General features: G+C 37.1%; 1 protein-coding gene across 7 annotated transcripts in view; it reads left to right on the forward strand.

Moving 5' to 3' along the window:
- ANKRD12 (ankyrin repeat domain 12) overlaps positions 1–20,400 on the forward strand; it is a 127,556-nt gene that overhangs the window by 67,379 nt on the left and 39,777 nt on the right. For all 7 annotated transcript variants that reach the window (XM_030292565.2, XM_030292566.2, XM_030292562.1 and 4 more), the window contains one exon: positions 11,643–11,790. In XM_030292565.2, the coding sequence (XP_030148425.1) occupies positions 11,643–11,790 (148 nt within the window). The remainder of the gene's footprint in view (positions 1–11,642; positions 11,791–20,400) is intronic.

The following is a 20,400-nucleotide window of genomic DNA, read 5'->3' on the forward strand; positions in this document are numbered from 1 at the left end:
TGTTAGCTGATATTATTTATTTAATATATTCAGATGGTTTATATGTATAGTAATAAAAACATAATCAAACATGATTATATATGCTTACAAATTAATGGCACCTTTGAACATCATGTTTAATTTGTTTTGATGTAATTTTATGAACCATTGTAGGTTTTAAATCCATTTGCATTTTCAATCTTTGTCGTGCTGATATCCAAGCTTAAGCCCATCTCTATTGTAATGAAGTTCATGTTTTAAGTGTCTTTAATGCTTAATTGCATTGTGGTAGTCTGCTTACAGTGAGAGCAAATCAGTCTGGGGCACTATTAGGAATGGTTCAAAAGCAGGATTTTGTGTTTCAAATAAAAGTAAAAACTATGTAAAGAGAAAACCTATTAAAGAATATTTGGATATAGTTTAGAAAGTTGAAAAGTACCTTATAGCTTCTAAAGATAACTGCAGGCTCCCTCCCCTTCCTCCCCACTTCTCAGTATTTTTAGCCAAAAGCAACTACTGTTTATTTATTTTTTTAATGTTTATTTATTTACTTTGAGAGTGTGAGAGAGAGACAGAGAGGGGGAAGAGAGAATCCCAAGCAGGCTCCACACTGTCGGCACTGAGCCCAACTCAGGGCTCACTCCCACAAACTACGAGATCGTAACCTGAGCTGAAATCAAGAGTCGGCCACTAAATCGGCTGAACTACCCAGGCACCCTGCCAAAACAACTAACATAGGTGTTTCTTCTGTATTTCTAGCAAGATGAAGGTGTCTTGCTTTTTAATTTTTAGTTTTTATTTTTTGACCTCCTGCAGAAGATTTTATTGCTGTTCAGATATTCACAGAATCTATATTATGTAGTCTTTACTAGCCTTTATTATAATTGTATTTTCTTTTTTGGATTTTTTTTTGTTTGTTTTATTATCTGGGTTAATATATTGCCTTTTCTTCTTTTGTTAATTTAGTTTTCTATGCATCTATATTTGTTCTTCTCTATTCTCTCTGATAAAACTCATTTAGCCTGTAAATAAGGTAAAGCACATTGATCAGTTTATTATTTTTGAGAAATACCTGTGGGATTTTTCATATCCCTGTATATAAGATATCTTGTATCCTGATCTCTTTGGGACTAGTTGCTCTCTAGATCTGAGGCATAGATGCCATCCTGGAATATTACTTAACCATTAATCCCATGTGGGATTTTCAGTCTTTCCACGAGATTTCTAGTTTCCGGGTGCCCATCTTAACTTTCATTAATTAAATGGTTTGTTCTATTTCCTGCATGGTCATGGATTTCCCCAAGATCCTCATTGCTCTGATGTGGTGTATTTCTCACATTAGAGATCTTCTGTTAACTTCTGGTCATTCATATTTGACTGAAGCTCAAAAAAGCCTGACTGACAAGATGTGTAATGTACAGAGTCTGTTGGCTGGTGAGCTTTTCTGTAGTGTGTCTGGTGGAACAAGATGGCTGTTTTGTCAAAGTCTCCTAAATGTCAGTATTCATAGGTTCTTCTTTTGGTATAGATAGTTTCTCCAGAAAGCAATATTCTACTTTCCTGTCTGGATGACAGAAGAATGTTTTTCTAGCTTCCTAGAAGCCAAGCAGAGGAGGAGTTTTTGTTCGACAGTGGTTAAGAGGAGACTCTGAACTCATTCTGTCTTAGAGAAACTTACATTTAATTCTCCTGACTTACAGTAAGATACCATTAAACTGTCTTCCACTGCACTATCGAAACCCAGAATCTTACTTTCATTTTGAGAAAAACTTCTCTTCTTCAGGGATGGAAAAGGTGCATTCACCTGACTGTGAAGGCTTGAGAATAGAAGCACCATCATTAAAATTAGTACTTCCCTGGTACATCTCAAAGGCCTGAAAGTTTGAACAATGACCACCATATGCCAGGATCTCATGGCAGCCAACGTGTAATTCAGTTCAAAAATCCTGTTTTAGAGTTTTTAGAGTTTGCTTCGTAGGACCACTCTATGTACCATAGGTTGGGTGCTGGGATTCTGAGACAGAAATTTGCAGGTGCTTGCAGAGATAGGAGGAAAGAGGGATGTGATCTCAGGAGCAACACCTGTTAGGATATGACAGCAGCAGGATAGAACAAAGGAAGAAGTTGTGCAGCTGCAACAAAAGCTTCAGCCAGTGTCACAGGGAGTCATTGATACGAAGATGCACTTCGGAGTTTGCTCTGATTTGAGGTAGGGGCTAGGTCTATGTGCGTGCACGTGGATCAGTCAGTGAATGCAAGCTGCTGATGGCAAGGAGGCATACACCTTAAGTGGTGCCACTCCCAGCAGTTGGGGTTATAAGCATCTTGGTCCATTTAGAAGGTATCTGAGCAGTGCACACCATCCACTAGAACCTTCAGACGGAAGCTTCTGCCTGGCACTGCTACCTGGCTCTGTGGATCCATTTGCAGCTGCCTCTCCACTCCAATGCACAGTACAGGTGGGACTCAGGGAGACATACCATTCCCTACCACTAGTGAGCCTGCAGATCTGTTTCCATGACTGCCTTCCCTCCCTGCTTATCAGCAGCAAATCCAGTCAACCATTCATTCTCAGGTTTCTCCAGGCAAGAGTCAAACACTGTGTGAACCCCAGACTCCGGACACTTGGGTAAAACTTTCTTTTCATGGTGACCTAATCCCAAGTGAACCTATAAAGTCAGGAAATTCCCTTTTAAAAAATGGCCTCACACATGGTTTTCCTATTGAGTAGGCCAATGATGGTGATTGAAGAAGAGAAGGAAAGGATTTGGTTATCTTTAGCAAGTCTGGGATTATAGTGAGCATTTCTTTTCAAGCTGGATGAACACTTAGTCTTCACTACCATCAGGTTTAATACCTTGTTGTACTTTGAATTTCATGAAGTCAGCAGTTTCTTCTGCTTGAAACTGTGCCATGAGTAACATTTACTTTGAGGAATACTTGAACAGTGTGCATAGAAGTGGCACCGTTTCATTACAAATGAAGATGTAATTGCTTATTGATCTGAAAAACATTTGTAACTACTGAAATTTTTCATATTAAGGGAGACTTGGTAATGGAGTGTCACATAAATTATTTATCTGAGGTTCTTGTAACTGCATTTTTAGGTAGTTGCATTTATTTGTCTTCTTTGAGTCAATAGGCTTCAGTGAATATTTCCCAAAGTCAAATAATAGGAAAAATCAACTTGGTGACAAAAATGGAGATCAGATTTTACTAATTCCTCAGTAAGAAAAATCCTCGGTATTCACATGATAAAATGGCTGGGGTATGAAGCTAAATATGAATAACTGGTCTGTTTTGATCTCTTATTTTGTGGTGTTATTTTGTGAACTACATTACATTAATGTCTCGTGGTAGTATTTGTATTTTCACTATGGGACAAGAAATGTTCTAAATGCTTTATACGTATTGGTTCTTTTAATCTTCACAATAAGCAAACAAGCTTCTGATGTGTCTTGTTAAGACTGTGTAGCCTGTTCCATTTCAATACCCTCAGCCTCTCCATGAGCGTGGCAGGGCATTGACATAAGAACTCCTGCTCTACCCAAGTTTATTAAATTGATGTGACTCCAAATTAAGGGACCAAAAGAGAGGAATCTCCATGTCTTTTTAAGACAAAAACGATATGATGATTCAGTGATCTAGGAGAGTTGCTACTTAATGAGTCTCCACTCTAATAAGAAAGATAGGACATGCTTTATAATGTCCTAGATTGCATTTTGATATCCTCTCATACCTTTCTGCTAGAAAATCCCCTTTTGTTCTCTTAAGCAGCAAACATTCTGTGCCCTATTTTCTTTTTTGACATGCAATAAAAATTTCAGTGTCAAGCTGCCTGTCTTAAAAGGCACATTTTACTCTATTTGACGAAAAAAGTGGAATTTGGAGTGAAGATAGATAGATACGAATTCACTTGTGGCCTGGCCAATTTACTATCTGTGTGATTTTGAACAAGTGGCTTTTCTCCTCTGAATCTCCATTTCCTCGTCTTTAAATTGTATAACAAATAATACCTATCTAAAGGGGATATTTTGAAGGAAAAAAGACACTATGCATGTAAACACACCTTGAAATCTAAAATGGTATAGAAATGTCAGAGGTAGAAGATTAAAAGGCTACCTTTATGTTACTATTTTTCAAAAATACTCAAGTATTTTAGAAACTAGAATTTGGAACCTAAAAATGCTATTTTTCACATTAACTTTTTTCTCTAAGGTATTTTTTATGATTCTCAAAGAAGTTCTGATTTTAAAGAAAAAATGCAGTGTATAAACATTGTTTTTCCTGAACTGGTTTTTGTTTACCATTGGACTAGTCTTTTCTGCTCCCTTGGCCATTGTATACACCTGTATATACCTATATAGCAATTCCAGCATTTTTTTTTTAACTGATGTACTTGTGTGTTTCCTGTACTGCACTGTGAGTAGCATGCATATGGCCTTTTTAAAAAAAAAAAAAAATTTTTTAATGTTTGTTTATTTTTGAGACAGAGAGAGACAGAGCATGAACAGGGGAGGGTCAGAGAGAGAGGGAGACACAGAATCTGAAACAGGCTCCGGGCTTCAAGCTGTCAGCACAGAGCCTGATGCGGGACTCGAACCCATGGACCGCGAGATCATGACCTGGGCTGAAGTCGGAAGCTCAACTGACTGAGCCACCCAGGCGTCCCTGCATACAGCCTTTTTGTGTGGATTTGTGTTAGTGGCCCCTGGAGCTTCTTGTTACATAAGACTTAACATATAACACTTACTGAGTTCTGCATGCATGCATGTATGGTACATGGATGGATGAATACATAACTGAGAATAAAGCAGAAAGAAAAAGACTTAATGTATAAGACCTGACAATATATAGGGTACATTTCTTTCTCACTGCATTTATCAGAAAGTGACTTATTTTCTGGCTCTGCTATTTAAATATTGTACCTTTTGCTCTTTTTTTAAAACGATATTCTTCTTGATAGCTTATCAAGGATGAATTGTTTTTCTTTAAAGTGATAAGATTTCCTAATTTCTAACTATAATGTTAAAGAATTATGCCTTGTTAGACATGTTTCTGTGAATACAATTTTCTAAATGTGCACATAGCTGCAAATATTTCCAGAGGCTGACCTTTGAGCTCCTATACTTACGGGGACTCAAACACTATTTCCAGTCTCTTTCCAGAGGGAGACTGGCATGCTACTTTCAAGAGACCTTTGCTTTTCCTCCTACCAACATGCCTAGGATAGTAGGAGTCACAATTCAGAGCTATTGAGAGCTTTTTTCTCCTTGTTCTTTTACTTGTGCCTAAGAAGGAAGAGGGAAATGAGAGCCACCAAACTCTCATTTGTGTATATTTGTACCATTTATTATGAATCTCTACCTAAGAATTAAATTTCTTTAACTCAGTAATACCTCTGACAACTGCAGCCATCCATAAAACATTTCCAGGGTGGGAGAAGCTGAAAGATAGCAGTTTTCTGTCCTGTTGTAAATTATTTAGACTAACATAGCTTACTAAGAATCTAATCTTTAGCTTACCTTTTGCAAGTGTGTATAGTATTTCATGATACATACTTTTGTGATTGCCTTATTTCTAGTTCTGTTTTAGATATCTGTCCATTCTTACTTCATCGTTTTTACTTATTTCATATTTGTTGGCTCTTGTGCTTTAAGCAGCTTTGTTTTATTTTTGTGAGAGAGCATGAATGGGGGAGGGATAGAAAGAGAGGGAGACACAGAATCCAAAGAAGACTCCAGGTTCTGAGCTGTCAGCACAGAGCCCGACACAGGGCTCAAACCCATGAACTGTGAGATCATGACCTAAGCTGAAGTCGGAGGCCTAACCAACTGAGTCACCCCGGGACCCCCTTTAAATCCTTCTGGAATAAATAATGATTTGCATATGTGGAAGTTCTGTAGAAGATTATTTGGGTTGGGGTTTTTGTAACATGTTTAAATTAACCACCTGTCCCTGATTCATCACAGTCATGCAATATGTATTTGCTGGTTATTTCCTAATGGGTGTAGAAAGTTTTCAGCAATATCAAGATCCTACATTTTATTTATTTATTTTTTTATCCTGTGGCTCTAGCCTAAGGAAATAAGCTTAAAAATGGAAATTTTTCAACTTATAAAGATGTACAGTACAGTATTATTCATATTAACTACAAGTTTTTACTTCAGTTACCTTCTCAAACCCCTAAAATGACAGTAAGAGGAGATTCTAGATGACAGATGCACAAGGACAAAAAAAGAAGAAACAAGAAAACCAACATTTTGGGAGAAGAGAATTAGAAGAATGAGTGGTTACTGATCTAGAACAGGATTTGGCAGACTTTTCTCTAAAGGGCCAGATAGTAAATATTTTAGATTTTGCTGGCCATGTGCCGCCTCCATCATACTTTCTCTGTCTACCCTCTTTTTTCCCTCTCTCTTCCTTTGAACTAATTCTCCTATATAAATCCTTTTTAAAGTATTTTAAAAAAATATAAAAAATTACTTTTCATTGGCTAACTCCTGATTTATAGAAATCAAAGAAAATTGAAACGAAAGCCATTCAAATGCAGAATCCCACAAAGACTAGACCTCAGGAATTGGTGGTGCTTGGTACTTCTGGAAGTGCCTATTAAGATAGGACTGAAAACAAGATAGTTGTATCAAAGTCTTTTTGACCCTTCTATCCCCTTCCTAACCCTACATGGCCATATGATTACACCTCTCCCACCCCAGCAGATGATGAGAGGTTGATTTCCTGGCAAGTATAAACCATATATTCTGGACTGACATACCACAAGAATAGTTGAGAGTAAGGATAAAGTGTAAGTTAACTAAGTGAAACATATCCAGTGTTAAGAACCCAGCCTCCTTTCAACAACCAAAATGTTGACAGTAAGGCTTAGAGTTTTAGGCATGAGTTGAAAGATTTCTCCACAGGAAATTGAACTAGCTGAGAGAGGAGTCTGATGAAATGGTCCTGTTACATCACACTAACATGAAGTCCATCTGTCAACAAGTCCTAACCATGCCAACAAAACTTTCAGTAAGTCTTTTTAGTGGCTTACTCTTAAGTGTGGACAGCCAGTGATCCACCTGCATTTGAGAAAAGTCTCTAATATAGATGATAAAGATCAAAACAAGCAAACAAAAATGTAGGAACTTGGAGGACAAAATAATGCCATGAGGAAGTTCCCCCAAAGCCATCAACTTCCCCAAAGAGTTAAGAATTTATTGTAGCTATGAAGTAAGAGCTGAATGCATTAAACAAGGAACAGTGAGTGAAGGAAAAAACCTCCTAGAAGTTAATAATATGGTAAAAAATGAAAAATGGAGCACAGTTGACCCTTGACCAATACAGGTTTCAACTGCATGGGTCCCCTTGCAGATTTTTTTCGACAAATATGGTATAGTACTATACACGTATTTTCTTTTCCTTGTGTGTTTTTTTTTTTTTTATGTTTATTTATTTATTTTGACGGGGAGGGAGGGCACAGAGAGAGAGAATCCCAAGCAGGCTCCACACCATCAGCACAGAGCCTTGACACGGGGCTTGATCTCACTAACTGTGAGCCAAAATCAAGAGACAGATGCTCAACCAACTGAGCCACCCAGGCAATGTTTCTTAATAACATTGACTTTTCTCTAGCTTACTTTATTGTAAGAATAAAGCACATGATACACAAAAACCCACAAAATATGTGTTAATTGACAGTCTATGTAATTGCTAAGGCTTCCAGTTAGTAGTAGGCTATTATTAATTAAGCTCTTGGGAGTCAAAAATTAATATGTGGATTCTCAACTACACAGGAATCTGCACCCCTAACCCCCATGTTGCTCAAGGGTCAGTTGTTTGAGGATTAAAGATAAAGTTGAAGAAATCTCCCAGAAACTAGGAAGCAAAAAGACAAAAGTGAAGACACAGAAATGAGAAAAAAGATTACTTTAAGAAACCTAGTATCTTAAGAGTTCTTCGAAGGCAGAACATTGAAAACAGAAAGGATATTAAATAAAACCAGAAATTTTCCTAGAACTGAAGGAACATGGGTCTTCAAATTATAAGCATTCAGTTGAATGCTCAGCACAATGGATGTAAAAAGACCAAGATCAAGATATATTATCCTTCGGATGCTGGGTGACTCCGTTGGTTTCACATCCAATTCTTGGTTTCAGCTTGGGTCGTGATCTTGCGGTTCATGAGTTCAGGTCCCATATTGGGTCCTCTGACAGTGTGAAGCCTGCTTCAGATTCTCTCTTCCTCTCACTCTCTGTTCCTACCCCCTTGTGTGCTCACTCTCTCAAAATAAATAAACTTAAAAAAAAAGATACATTATCCTGGAATTTCGGAACAACAGGGGCAAAGAATGTCCTGAAATTTACAGAGAGAAGAAACAAATCATTATATAAGGTAAAAAAAAAAAAAATCAGAATGGCATCAGACTTTTCATTAACAACCCTAGAAGCTAGAAGATAATGGAGTGATACCTTCAGAATTGGAGGGAAAATTGTTTTTTAATGTAGATAAAGGTATTTTCTGACATGTAAAAAAAATCTCAAAATATTTACTTCTTCAGGAATTTTCTGGAGTTGGTGATTCAACAAAATAAAGGGAGTAAATCAAAAAAGAAGATAGGATTGGGGCACCTGGGTGGCTCAGTTAGTCAGGTGTCCGACTTGATTTCAGTTTGGGTCATGATCTCATGGTCATGAGATTGAGCCCAGAGTCAGGCTTCTCGCTGAGCATGGAGCTTGCTTGAGATTCTCTCCCTCTCTCTGCCCCTCCCCCACTCACGCTTGCGCATGCACGCACTCTCTCTCTCTCTCTCTCTAAAAATAAACATTAAAAAAAAGAGTCTGTAAAGAACACAACACAAAATTGAGGAAAGGGTATTTCTGGGGTTATAGGATGAAGGGAGCTGACAGCTGGGAAGCAAATCTTAGAGAGCAACCAGTCCATTTTAGAGCACATTAGAAGGCTTGGAGAAAGGAGTCTGTAACAAAAAATGATAGTATACTGAATCGAAGAGGACTGTATTTGTAGCAGAATGGGGGATGAATTAAAGATGGTTATGTAGAAAACTAAGCAAATGAAAAATCAAGGCAGTTAACTCCACAGGGGAAAAATAAAGTTGTGTAAGAACGGAAATTTAGTCATAGAGCACTACTTGGCTCAACATTTTTATTAGGCCTAATGATGCACAAGAAATACATATGTAATTATGTTAGAATGCTAGGAGGAAGGGAAATGTATGTGTATGGCAGGGGAGAGGATGAGAGTTGGTGACAGACGGCTGAATCCACATCTTACATTGTAAGACAATAGGCAGTGCCTAAAACTGAAAAATATGGAAGAAGCAAACTTAAGTGTGTTACTTAAATATGTGGAGATACATTTTGGAGATAGTCGTTCTTCACCAGTGGCCTTGAAAAGCTAGTTGATCTTTTAAAATTGTAAGCATGTGTAATTTGATAAAAATTAGCAAACAAAAGGGATAAAATATTAACAGTTGGAATCATGAGTTATTTGTTTTTTTGATACATTCTTATCTTTCACATTTTCTAACTTGATAGTTTATTCTTTCATAGTCCAGAAAAAATTTTTCCATTATTCACTGTGAGTCTTAATTTTTCTTACCTATTTTTCATTTGTTAGGAATTCCTAATTTACAACATCTTGTTTCATAAGGTTTCTTTAAAAAGACATTTATTTCCTAAATACAAGAAAATACCATTGTTGTGTGTTGGGAATAAATACTTGATCTCACATGAAGTTTGTGGTCTAGAATAAGGGTAGAGAAATGTGTTAATTAATTATAGTATAGATTTGTATATATAGAACACACAATGGAAATAGAAGGTGAAAACAAGAAGAGACTGTAAGCAAGCAGGATTAATAATACTTGATGTAGACTACAGTGAAAAACAAGGGCCAGTGCTGACTCCCAGCTTTCTGGCTGCAGTGACTGGGTATATATAGGTGCTAGTCACTAAGAATAGAAATAGATAAAAGATAAAGTAGATGTTTTAATGAGCTTTATTTGGGATCTATTGGTTTCAACTATTGCATTGTAGTTGCATTATATTTATTACATACAATACATAGTTATTGTATTTGCATTGAAATACAAATATATTCATCGATATATCCAGGGTATTTGTGTTTGGAGCTCAAGAGAGAGGGCTAAGAAAGAGCAAACAAGAGAATGAAAATAAATGAATGGATTGCAAATTGTCAATCACATTCAAACAGAGTGGGTGAGATCTCCAAATAGATGGTGTAGACCAGAGCATGGGACTGTGAATCAAGGACAGAGCCCTAGGGAAACAATCATTGGCTTAGATCTTTACAGATCCCATTTCATGGGACTGATGAACATGGGAAAGATGGGACATTGCAGGTAGAAGAATGAAGAGCCATAAAAGTCAAGGTCGTAAGGGTGTGAACATCTTTTCAGAAGCTTGACTATGAAGGAAAAAAGATTTGACTAGAGGAGGGGAATATAGGTTTAAACAATTTCTTGTTTCATCCGTGTTTCATTTCTTTATTGCCATTTTTTTTTTTAAGATGAAAGAGACTGACTTCTAAGAAAGCCAATCAAAAAGAGGTTTAAAAACATGGAAGAAGATAAGCAACAAACAAAAGAAATGAAATAACTAGCCAGGCACATCCTGGTTTTGTGGAGCCCAAAGTTTACTGTATGTGGTAGGAGACAAGAGAGCTTAAGAACTGTGTCAAAGTAATGAATACAAAATTAGATATAGGACACTGTAATGGGACCATGAAAGTCAGGGCCTTAAAGTCTAAGATTCATTAGAACTAGGGCACCTGGGTGGTTCAGTTGGTTAAGCATCTTAGCTCAGGTCTTCATCTCATGGTCGTGAGTTACAAGCCCCATATTAGGCTCTGCGTTTAGGCATGAGGCCTATTTTATTATTTTTTTTAATTAAGTTTATTTATTTTGAGAAAGACCAAGACCATGTGAGTGGGGCAGGGGCAGAGAGAAGGAGAGAGAATCCCAAGCAGGCTCCGCCCTGCCAGTGCAGAGCCCAACATGGGGCTTGAACTCACAAAACCTCAAGATCGTGACCTGAGCTGAAACCAAGAGTCAGACACATAACCGAGTGAGCCACCCAGGCACCCTGAAGCCTACTTTTAAAAAAAGATTCATTAGTTCTGAATAAATCCATGTCTGTTCCTAACAGTTTAAATTCCTAGAAGTTGGGAAAGAAGATGATTAAGAGCATTAGTAGTGGTATTAACCTTAAACAAAAGGATAATACTTCTTTTGAGACTCCCTTTTGAATATACATTCTAAGAGGCCAAGAAGCTTGTTATTCTTCTTCATGGATTTATCTACAAAAGTTGGAGCAGTGCTCATTAATAGATACTCAGTAAATATTTGTTGAATAGATGATGGAACAGGAAGAAAAATGATCTGATTTAGTGCTCAAATAACCCAGCTTAAATTTTAAGGAGGAAACATCTTTGTAGTAGATAAGATCAGATTGAGGGTAGATGGCAATGAAAATGGAACTTGAAGAAAGTAATCATGATTTAGAATAGACAGACACTGAGGAACAGAGGCAGAGTAGATGAGGCAGAAGGATATGTGTTTTCAAGAGAATGGTTGAAATGACACGAACACTGAAGAGACTAAATCTTCCTACTGTTTAATATTGCAGATAGTCAAACTGTTACTTCGTCATGGTGGAAATCCATTTCAAGCTAATAAGCACGGGGAGCGCCCAGTGGATGTAGCAGAGACAGAGGAGTTGGAATTGCTGCTAAAAAGAGAGGTGCCTTTGTCTGATGATGATGAAAGTTACACAGGTTCGTTTCAGATAATCTACATTCAACTGTTTGTTTGACGTGGTGTTTAGTAAAACATTCTGATTCTGCTTTACAATACAGAAAATGTTTGAGTTCCTTAGAATAATGTTAGCCAGCTATTAAGAATGATGAATTTAGTAACCTAGGTATTTACTACATGTCTTCTGTGTAAGTGGAGACATAATGCCATTGCCCTATTTTCATGATTCCCTCCCCCCCCCCCCCCCCCCACAAACTGCTATCACATTAAAGTCTACTGCAGAACCTTTCCCCATTAACAGCTGTTAGCACGCTACTCTGACTTCTTTCATTCTGTTATAAATTAGAGAGCTACTAACCAAACCCTTCCTGTTTTTCCTGGCATTAGTGAGTCATCTTTGCATTTTGACTTCTGTGATTTAGGTGGTTGAACTCTGCTCATTGTTGTAAGGTAGGGGCACAGTTTATAAACATCGTATTAAAAAGGAAAGATCTAAAAGAATATTTCAGAAAAATTTTGACGTACTTGGTTTCCTTTTAAACATAAACAATTAAAGATGTAACAGAAGAAAACTTTCCTGCATTGAAGAAAGTCTTTTACATATAGTTTGAAAGGATTCATGTTTCAGGCAAAAATCCTCATTGAATTTATTCTTCAAGAATTTATTAAGAATCATAATGGCCATATCCTCACAAAATTTTAAAGAATTTCTACAAGAAATTAGGTAATACTACTTCTTATAAATAAGGGAATAAAGGGGCACCTGGGTGGCTCAGTCGGGCGGCTGACTTCGGCTCAGGTCATGATCTCGCGGTCTGTGAGTTTGAGCCCTGCGTCGGGCTCTGTGCTGACAGCTCAGAGCCTGGGGCCCGTTTCAGATTCTGTGTCTCCCTCTCTCTCTGACCCTCCCCCGTTCATGCTCTGTCTCTCTCTGTCTCAAAAATAAATAAACGTTAAAAAAAATAAATAAATTTAAAAAAAATAAATAAATAAGGGAATAAAAATCAAACCATACTCATTTAATCTCAGCCATTTCCAGAAAGCAGTAAAGCAACATTTATACTTTTGAGGCAGAAAGGTCTACCCTGTGCTTTTCTTTTTTTTTTTTTTTTTTTTTTTTTGAGGTAGAAGTAACCTATAACATTATGTTCCAAGTGTTCAACGTAATGATTTGGTGTTTGTATATATTGCAAAATGATCACTACAGTAAGGCTAGTTAACATCCATCATCCTACATAGTTAAAATATTTTTTCTTTTTTTTCTCGTGATAAGGAATTTTAAGATCTGTCTTAGCAGCTTTCAAATACATAGTACAGTATTATCACCATGCTGTACCTTCCGTCCCCATGACTTACTTATTTTATACTAAAAGTTTGTACATTTTGACCCCTTTCATCCATTTCATCTAGTGCCCACCTCTGGCAGCCTATAATCTGTTCTCTGTATCAGTGAGCTTGGGGTTTTTTTGTTTTGTTTTTAGATTACACATATAAGTGAGATCATACACTATTTGTCTTTCTCTGACTTACTTCACTTGGCATGATGACCTCAGGGTCCTTTGTAGATGGCAAGATTTCACTCTTTCTTATGGTTGGGTAATTTATTAATGCATATGCCACATCTTTTTTAACCATTCATCCATAGATGGACACTTGGGTTGCCTCCATATCTTGGCTTTTGTAAATAATGCTGCAGTGAACATGGGGTGCATATATCTTTTTGAGTTAGTATTTTTGTTTCTTCAGATAAATACCCAGAAGTGGAATTGCTGGGAATTATGGTAATTCCATCTTTAATTTTTTGAGGAGCTTCCATACTATTTTCCATAGTGGCCGCACTAATTTACATTCCCACCAGCAGTGCAAAAGTCTGTTTTCTCCACGTCTTTGCTAACACTTTTTATTTCTTGTCTTTTTGGAACTAGCCATTCTCACAAGTGTGAGGAGATACCTCACTGCGGTTTGCAATTCCCTGATAATTAGTGATGTTGAGCATCTTTTCATATATTGTTGGCCATCTTTACATCTTCTTTGGAAAAATGTCTATTCAAATCCTCTCCCCATTTTTAAATTGGATTGTTTGCTTTTGAGTTGTATGAGTTCTCTGTATATTTTAGATGTTTTTATGAGATACATGATTTTCAGATATTTTCTCTCTTTCACTAGGTTGCCTTTTCATGTTGTTGATGATTTCCTTTGCTGTGCAGAAGTTAGAATCTCAGTGTTTTATTATGAACATGTTCAGCAGTGCCTGAGTGGCTCAGTTGCTTAAGTGTCCGACTTCAGCTCAGGTCATGAACTGAAGCTCAGGTCAGGTTCATGAGTTCGAGCCCCGTGCAGGGCTCTGTGTTGACAGCTCAGAGCCTGGAGCCTGCTTTGGATTCATATTCCTTCACTCTTTCCCTCTCTCTCTTTCTCTCTTCCTCTTCTACATTGCACACTTTCTCTCTCGAACATAAATAAAGGTTTTTAAAAGTTAAAAAAAAATATTCAAACATACAGCAAAGCTCAAAGAATTATGTAGTGTACACTCTGTACCCACCAAATACAATTTCTTAGCTGTTAACTTTTTACTAGATTTTTTTTATTACATTATCACATATCCAATCTTCTTATTTTTTTGATGCCTTTCAAAATAAATTGCAGACATTTTTAAATCCTTTAGCAGGCATTTCATTAACTAGAGTTCTGTTTTCGTGTATGATTATTTAAGATAATATTTACATTTGTGAAATTAATCTTTAATGAAGCAGTCTGAATTTTGAGAACTGCATAGACCTGTATAATCTAATCTTCTCAAGATGCAGACTGTCTCTGTCATTCCAGAAAGTTCCTTACACCGTTTCCTAGTCAGTTCCCACCCCTACCTGATCATTTATATCTTTATGGTAAAAATGATTAGGCAAGAATCACTAATGGCTGATAATCTACAGGGGACTTTTTGATGATGAGCAGAATATTTACATGGCCTTTTCACCAATACCACAACAGAGGAGAAGGAAAACATACTGATAGAGAAGAGAAATTTAGCAGCACTGAACTTTGTGGTCAAAATTACCATCATCAAGGGAGGGATGGATGCACATCATGTGCCTTCAGATGTGATACCATGAGAAGGATATAATGTTGCTTTTCTAGCATTCTGGCCGTGAATGCATAATCATGAGGAATGTTCTGGTTTTTTTCTTTTTAAGAGCCAGCACCATGAAAGATTAAGAAATGTCAATGTCATAAAGTGATAGAAATGTTCCATATTATGTAAAGAGATAACAGTTAAGGGCTATACCTGTTCCTTGTCTGGATCCTATCCTGGAGGGGGAGAATGACTATATAAAGAACATTATACCATACAAGGAATATGGACAGAAGATTAGCGTTTTATCAGTGTAAATTTATGAAGTTGATAACTGTACTGTGGTGATAGATAATATCCTTATGTTTTAGGAAATATTCACTGAAGTAGGTAGAGGTAAAGAGCCATGATGTATATAATTTACCTTCATGCAGTTCAAAGGAAAAAAATGTATATATACACACATGTATATACAGAGAGGATACAAGTTATAAAGCAAGAGAGTATAACAATAATAGGCATATCTGGATAAAGGATATATAGTATTTAGTATTTTTTCTAGCTTTTTGTGAGTCTGAAATTATTTCCAAATGAAATTCGAAATAAATACTGGGGCACCGCGTGGCTCAGTTGGTTAAGCATCTGACTTCGGGTCAGGTCATATCTTGCAGTTCATGAGTTCGAGCCCTGCATTGGGCTCCACGCTGCCAGTGCGGAGCCTGCTTAGGATTCTGTCTTTCTCCTTCTCTCTTTCTACCCTTCCCTTACTTGCTGTCTCTTTCAAAATAAATAAACTTAAAAAAAAAAAAAATATATATATATATATATATGTAAACATATCAGTATATAAGCTTTCCTTGCTTTATGTGTTGAAAAGATATAAAAGCAGTGACATTAAGACAGTATGCAATAATCAGTCATTCCTAGTGCCCAGATTATAATCTTGAAAAATATTCTACTAAAAGTAAAAGAAAAGCAGGATGGGGCACCTGGGTGGCTTAGTCAGTTGAGCATCCAACTTCAGCTCCGGTCATGATCTCATGGTTCGTGAATTCAAGCCCTGTATTGGGTTCACTGATGTCAGCATGGATCCCACTTCAGATCTTCTGACCCCTTCTCTCTTGGCTCCTCCCCCACTCACACTCTCTCAAATTAAAAAAGAAAAAAAAAATGAAAAGAAAACTGGGAAAAAATAGGTGATTCTTTGAGGAAATCTAGAAGATAAACTTGGGACATTTTGTCATTACAGATTCTAAGGAAACTATCAAAGCCTTGTCAGAAAGCCTTAGGAAACAAGTTGGAGGAATACCCACTGGCCAAAGATGGGATAGTTTGTGCTTCAGTAACAGTATTAGTTGCATCTATGTTTAAATCCATGATTCCGTAGTGATAAATTTTTAAATTAATTCATCATCAGAGAACTAATTTGTTATCTTAAAAATTAGGCAGAAATGGAAAATAATCATTTATTTTGCCTTTCCTATATGAACTTTATCACTGGGTAACTTTATAGGTGAGAAGTATTTTCTTTTAAGATTAATTCAGCCAAAAGAATGGGAGAAAAGGATTAACTGTTTTGCAATTCCCAGTTAGTTAATATATCTAAGCATTGCTAACATTAAATTAAAAAAAAAAAAATACTGCAGTGCCCCCAATGAAAGAATACAATTCTCAGTCCTCAGGTTCCAGCTGCAACTTGGAGGAAATATCAGGGTTTGAGGGATATGCTGAACTTCATTAACCAAAATCTAGACTGTGGGAGACCCAGACAGCTTTGGTTCTTCAACATAGATTGCATGAAAATGAAAAAGGATAACCTGTAGGAAAAAGTTAAAATGTTTAAAAAGGAGAAAGACTAAAAAAACGAAGCATGTGTTTAATAGGTGAGTTATACTTTTCTGGGGTATTTTTGCATAAAACTCAGTCGAGATAGATGACACTTGTAAGTTCCAGGATGTTAGGGTTTGTTTGTTTGTTTAAGTTTATTTATTTATTTTGAGAGAGCAAGCACAAGTTGGGGAGGGACGGGAAGAGAGAGAGAATCCCAAACAGGCTCCATGCTTTCAGCACAGAACCTAATGCAGGGCTTACACTCACAAAACCTCAAGAACATGACGTGAGCCAAAACCAAGAGTTGGACGTTTAACTGACTGAGCCACCCAGGAATCCCTGGGATATTAGATTTTTTTTTTTAATACTAAGAAATTCTTGGGGTGCCTGGGTGGCTCAGTTGGTTGAGCATCTGACTCTTGATTTCAGCTCAGGTCATGATCTCATGGTTTGTGGGAATGAGCTCCACATCGGGCTCTGTGCTGAGAGCATGGAGCCTGCTGGGGATTCTCTGTCTGCCTCTCCCTCCCCCTCTCCCTCCCTTACTCTCCCTTATCCTCCCTCCCCCTCTCTCTGTCTACATTTAAAGATGCTAAGAAATTCTTACCTCTCTCTCTCTCTCTCCATTTAAAAGATACTAAAAAATTATTAAGATGATATGTTGGGGAAAGCCTGATAAGCTTTCAGTAGTTTTGAGGGGGACCAGCAATAGTAATAGTTCCTTTATTTCACTAAGGAAATGATCAGCATTTTTACTTCACTTAGGAAGTGATCAGCACTATCACCTATCCAAAAGTAGGATTAATTATAAGAAGAGGAGACCGAGGGTGGGGGCTGTAAAGAAGGAAAGAAAAATACAATATTGGGTAAAGTGTTGATAGCAGTATTTGGTGTAGTAGTGGTAATGTTAATGAATGAAACTAAAACTATAGGCAAAATCGTAAAAATTCTTTCCAGCATCTGTTTTCACCTCTTAACCATCCAGTAGATCTAAGTTCCTTAAGTGGTACATAGACACTGCTTGGTAAATATTTGTTGAATTGCTGGGGAGGGTTTACTGGCCCTGAGGGATTATTCAGGACTTTTCAGCCTCCACAAATCCCAGGAATAGCTAAATCTGTAGGCTGAGTTCGTCCATTACAGAGACTAGAAAAGTTTGAGGAGATCTAGAATCAAACAACAGAGAGCCTTCTCCTGGTACTTTAGCTGCTAACTGGCAGGCACAGGGGTGAAGGCCACTTTACCTTCCACCACTACCTCGGTCTACTCCCACCATTGGGTTACAGTGTGCTAACAAAGAAAGGCAACCCTTCAAGGTTGTCTAGAAATCTGAGAGAATGATCATTTTAAACAAACAAAATGTTAACCCACTAAATAAAACTACTAGAGGAAGCAGATTAACTTCGACAACAAAAATGAGCACTGAAGAAAATTCACGTACAGCACAAAATGACTTTTTGGAACTAATAAAAAACATGATTATACAAGCAGAACTCCAGTGAGGAATGATCATTGTTAGGGCTTTAAGTTGTCAGACTGGAAAATCATGTAAAATAAATCCTTACAACACAGCAAAAATACAAAGAGAAAGAATCCTAAAAGAAAAATCTATTCCTTAGAGAATAGATCTAGGAAATGTAAAAGGTCAAACATGTGAGTAATATCTACAGGAATTTGAAAGGGGAAAAAAAAAGAAGCAGGTGAAAGATAGTCCATAATTAAACAAATAGAAAAAAAATTGTCCTGAGCTGAAAAATTTTCTGATAGCCTGAGTCTATCAGTTATAAAGGTGAGTGAGTTCCAGATGGTTTAAGATTTTTTTTTAACATTTATTTGTTTTTGAAGGAGAGAGAGAGTGTGAGTGGGGAGGAATAGAGAGAGAGGGAGACACAGAATCCGTAGCAGGCTCCAGGCTCTCAGCTGTCAACACGGAGTGGGGCTTGAACCCACAAGCCATGAGATCATGACCTGAACCAAAGTCAGACGCTCAACCAACTGAGCCACCCAGGCGCCCCCAGATGGTTTAATGAAAACATGCGCGCGCGCGCGCGCGCGCGCGCGCGCACGCACACACACACACACACACACACACACACACACACACACACATATATATATCCCCCCACATCCACCAGACATGTATTTGTCAGTTTCCTTAGTTCTGAATGTAACAAGTTATCTACCAGGAAATATTGTCACATTGGCATTGGACTTACAACTTTTTTTTTAATGTTTATTTTTGAGAGTGAGAGAGGATGTTATATGTGGAGGAGGGGCAGAGAGCAAGGGAGACAGAGGATCTGGAGCAGGCTCTGTGCTAACCGTGGCAGCAGAAAGCCCCATACAGGGCTCAAACTCATGAACAGTGAGATGATGACCTGAGCAGAAGTCAGATGCTTAACTGACTGAGCCACCCAGGCTCTCCTGGATGTAGAACTTCTAACAGTGGAAGGTAAACTGTTGAGAGAAAATTGCACTATAAAAATTCTGTACCTGACCAAGGTATTATTCATATGTCAGGGTAAGAGAAAGATAATAGCAGACATTTAAACATTTAAAAGATGTACTAATAAGTATATTTTCTTACATTTAAAAAAAATTTTGGAAAAATAAACCAACAACTTACAAAAGTGGTTATTTAGTAGAGGAAGGGATATAAAAGGAAGTACGTGAATTGTTACAACAGTCTTTGAAAAACAGTCTGGCAACTGCTAACAATACAAGAGCTCTTATCTTGTAGAGATATATACTAAAATATTTCTAGATGAAATGATATGAACAGGATATGCCTCAAAGTGATACAGGGATAGGAAAAATGGAGGTATGAATTGGCCAAGGATTGATGGCTATTGGAGCTGAGTGATGAGTACATGATGGGCTAGTGGTTTCCTGGTGGTATAGTATAACATTGCCTACTTTTGTGTAAGTTCAAAATTTATCATTGTAAACATTTTTTTTAAATAGATATGCTCCTTGATCTAGCAATTAAACTTCTGATAATATCTCATGTTTTTTATAGCGCTGTTTTTAGTGGCAAAAGAAAAACTGTATGGTGATACAAGAGATTGGTTGCATAAATTGTGGTAGATAGTCACACAATGGACTATTTATTGTACAGCCGTGAGAAAGTAGGTCCTAATGCTATTACTTGGAGAGATTTTCATTAAGATATTTTTGAGTTAGAAAAATCAAGATAATCATAATATCTCAGTTTTAAAATGAATAATATTTGTTAAACCTCTAAGTTTGTGTATGTACATACATTTGTGTAAAATCTTACAAGTATGGAACAGAATTTGAAAGGATATATACCTAGCGAAATGTACCTTGTTGAATCTGTTTACTAACATCACACATGATCTAACTGCCAGATCCCTTAGCTATCTTTTTACTCTAACTGCCCTTAGCTATCTTTTTACTCTCCTGGCAGAATTTGACAATGTTGACGTTCTTTCTAAAATTCTCCTGTGTTGGTTGTTGGAATGTGATTCTCTCCCAGCTTTCATCTAGCTTCCTGGACTGTTTCTACTCAGTTTCTTTCTAGAATCTCATCTTCATTTTTTCCTCATTCCCTTCCCATACATTCCTGTGTTGGTTTTTCCAAAGATTTTACTTTCTGGACTGTCTTCTCATGACACATATTCTCATAGATAAATTTCACCCACACTCAGTTTTAACTACCATCAATATGGTGAGGTCTTCCAGATATGTATTCCATACTTTTCTC

Source organism: Lynx canadensis, chromosome D3 (genome assembly GCF_007474595.2).
Source record: "Lynx canadensis isolate LIC74 chromosome D3, mLynCan4.pri.v2, whole genome shotgun sequence".
Classification (NCBI taxonomy): Eukaryota; Metazoa; Chordata; class Mammalia; order Carnivora; family Felidae; genus Lynx; species Lynx canadensis.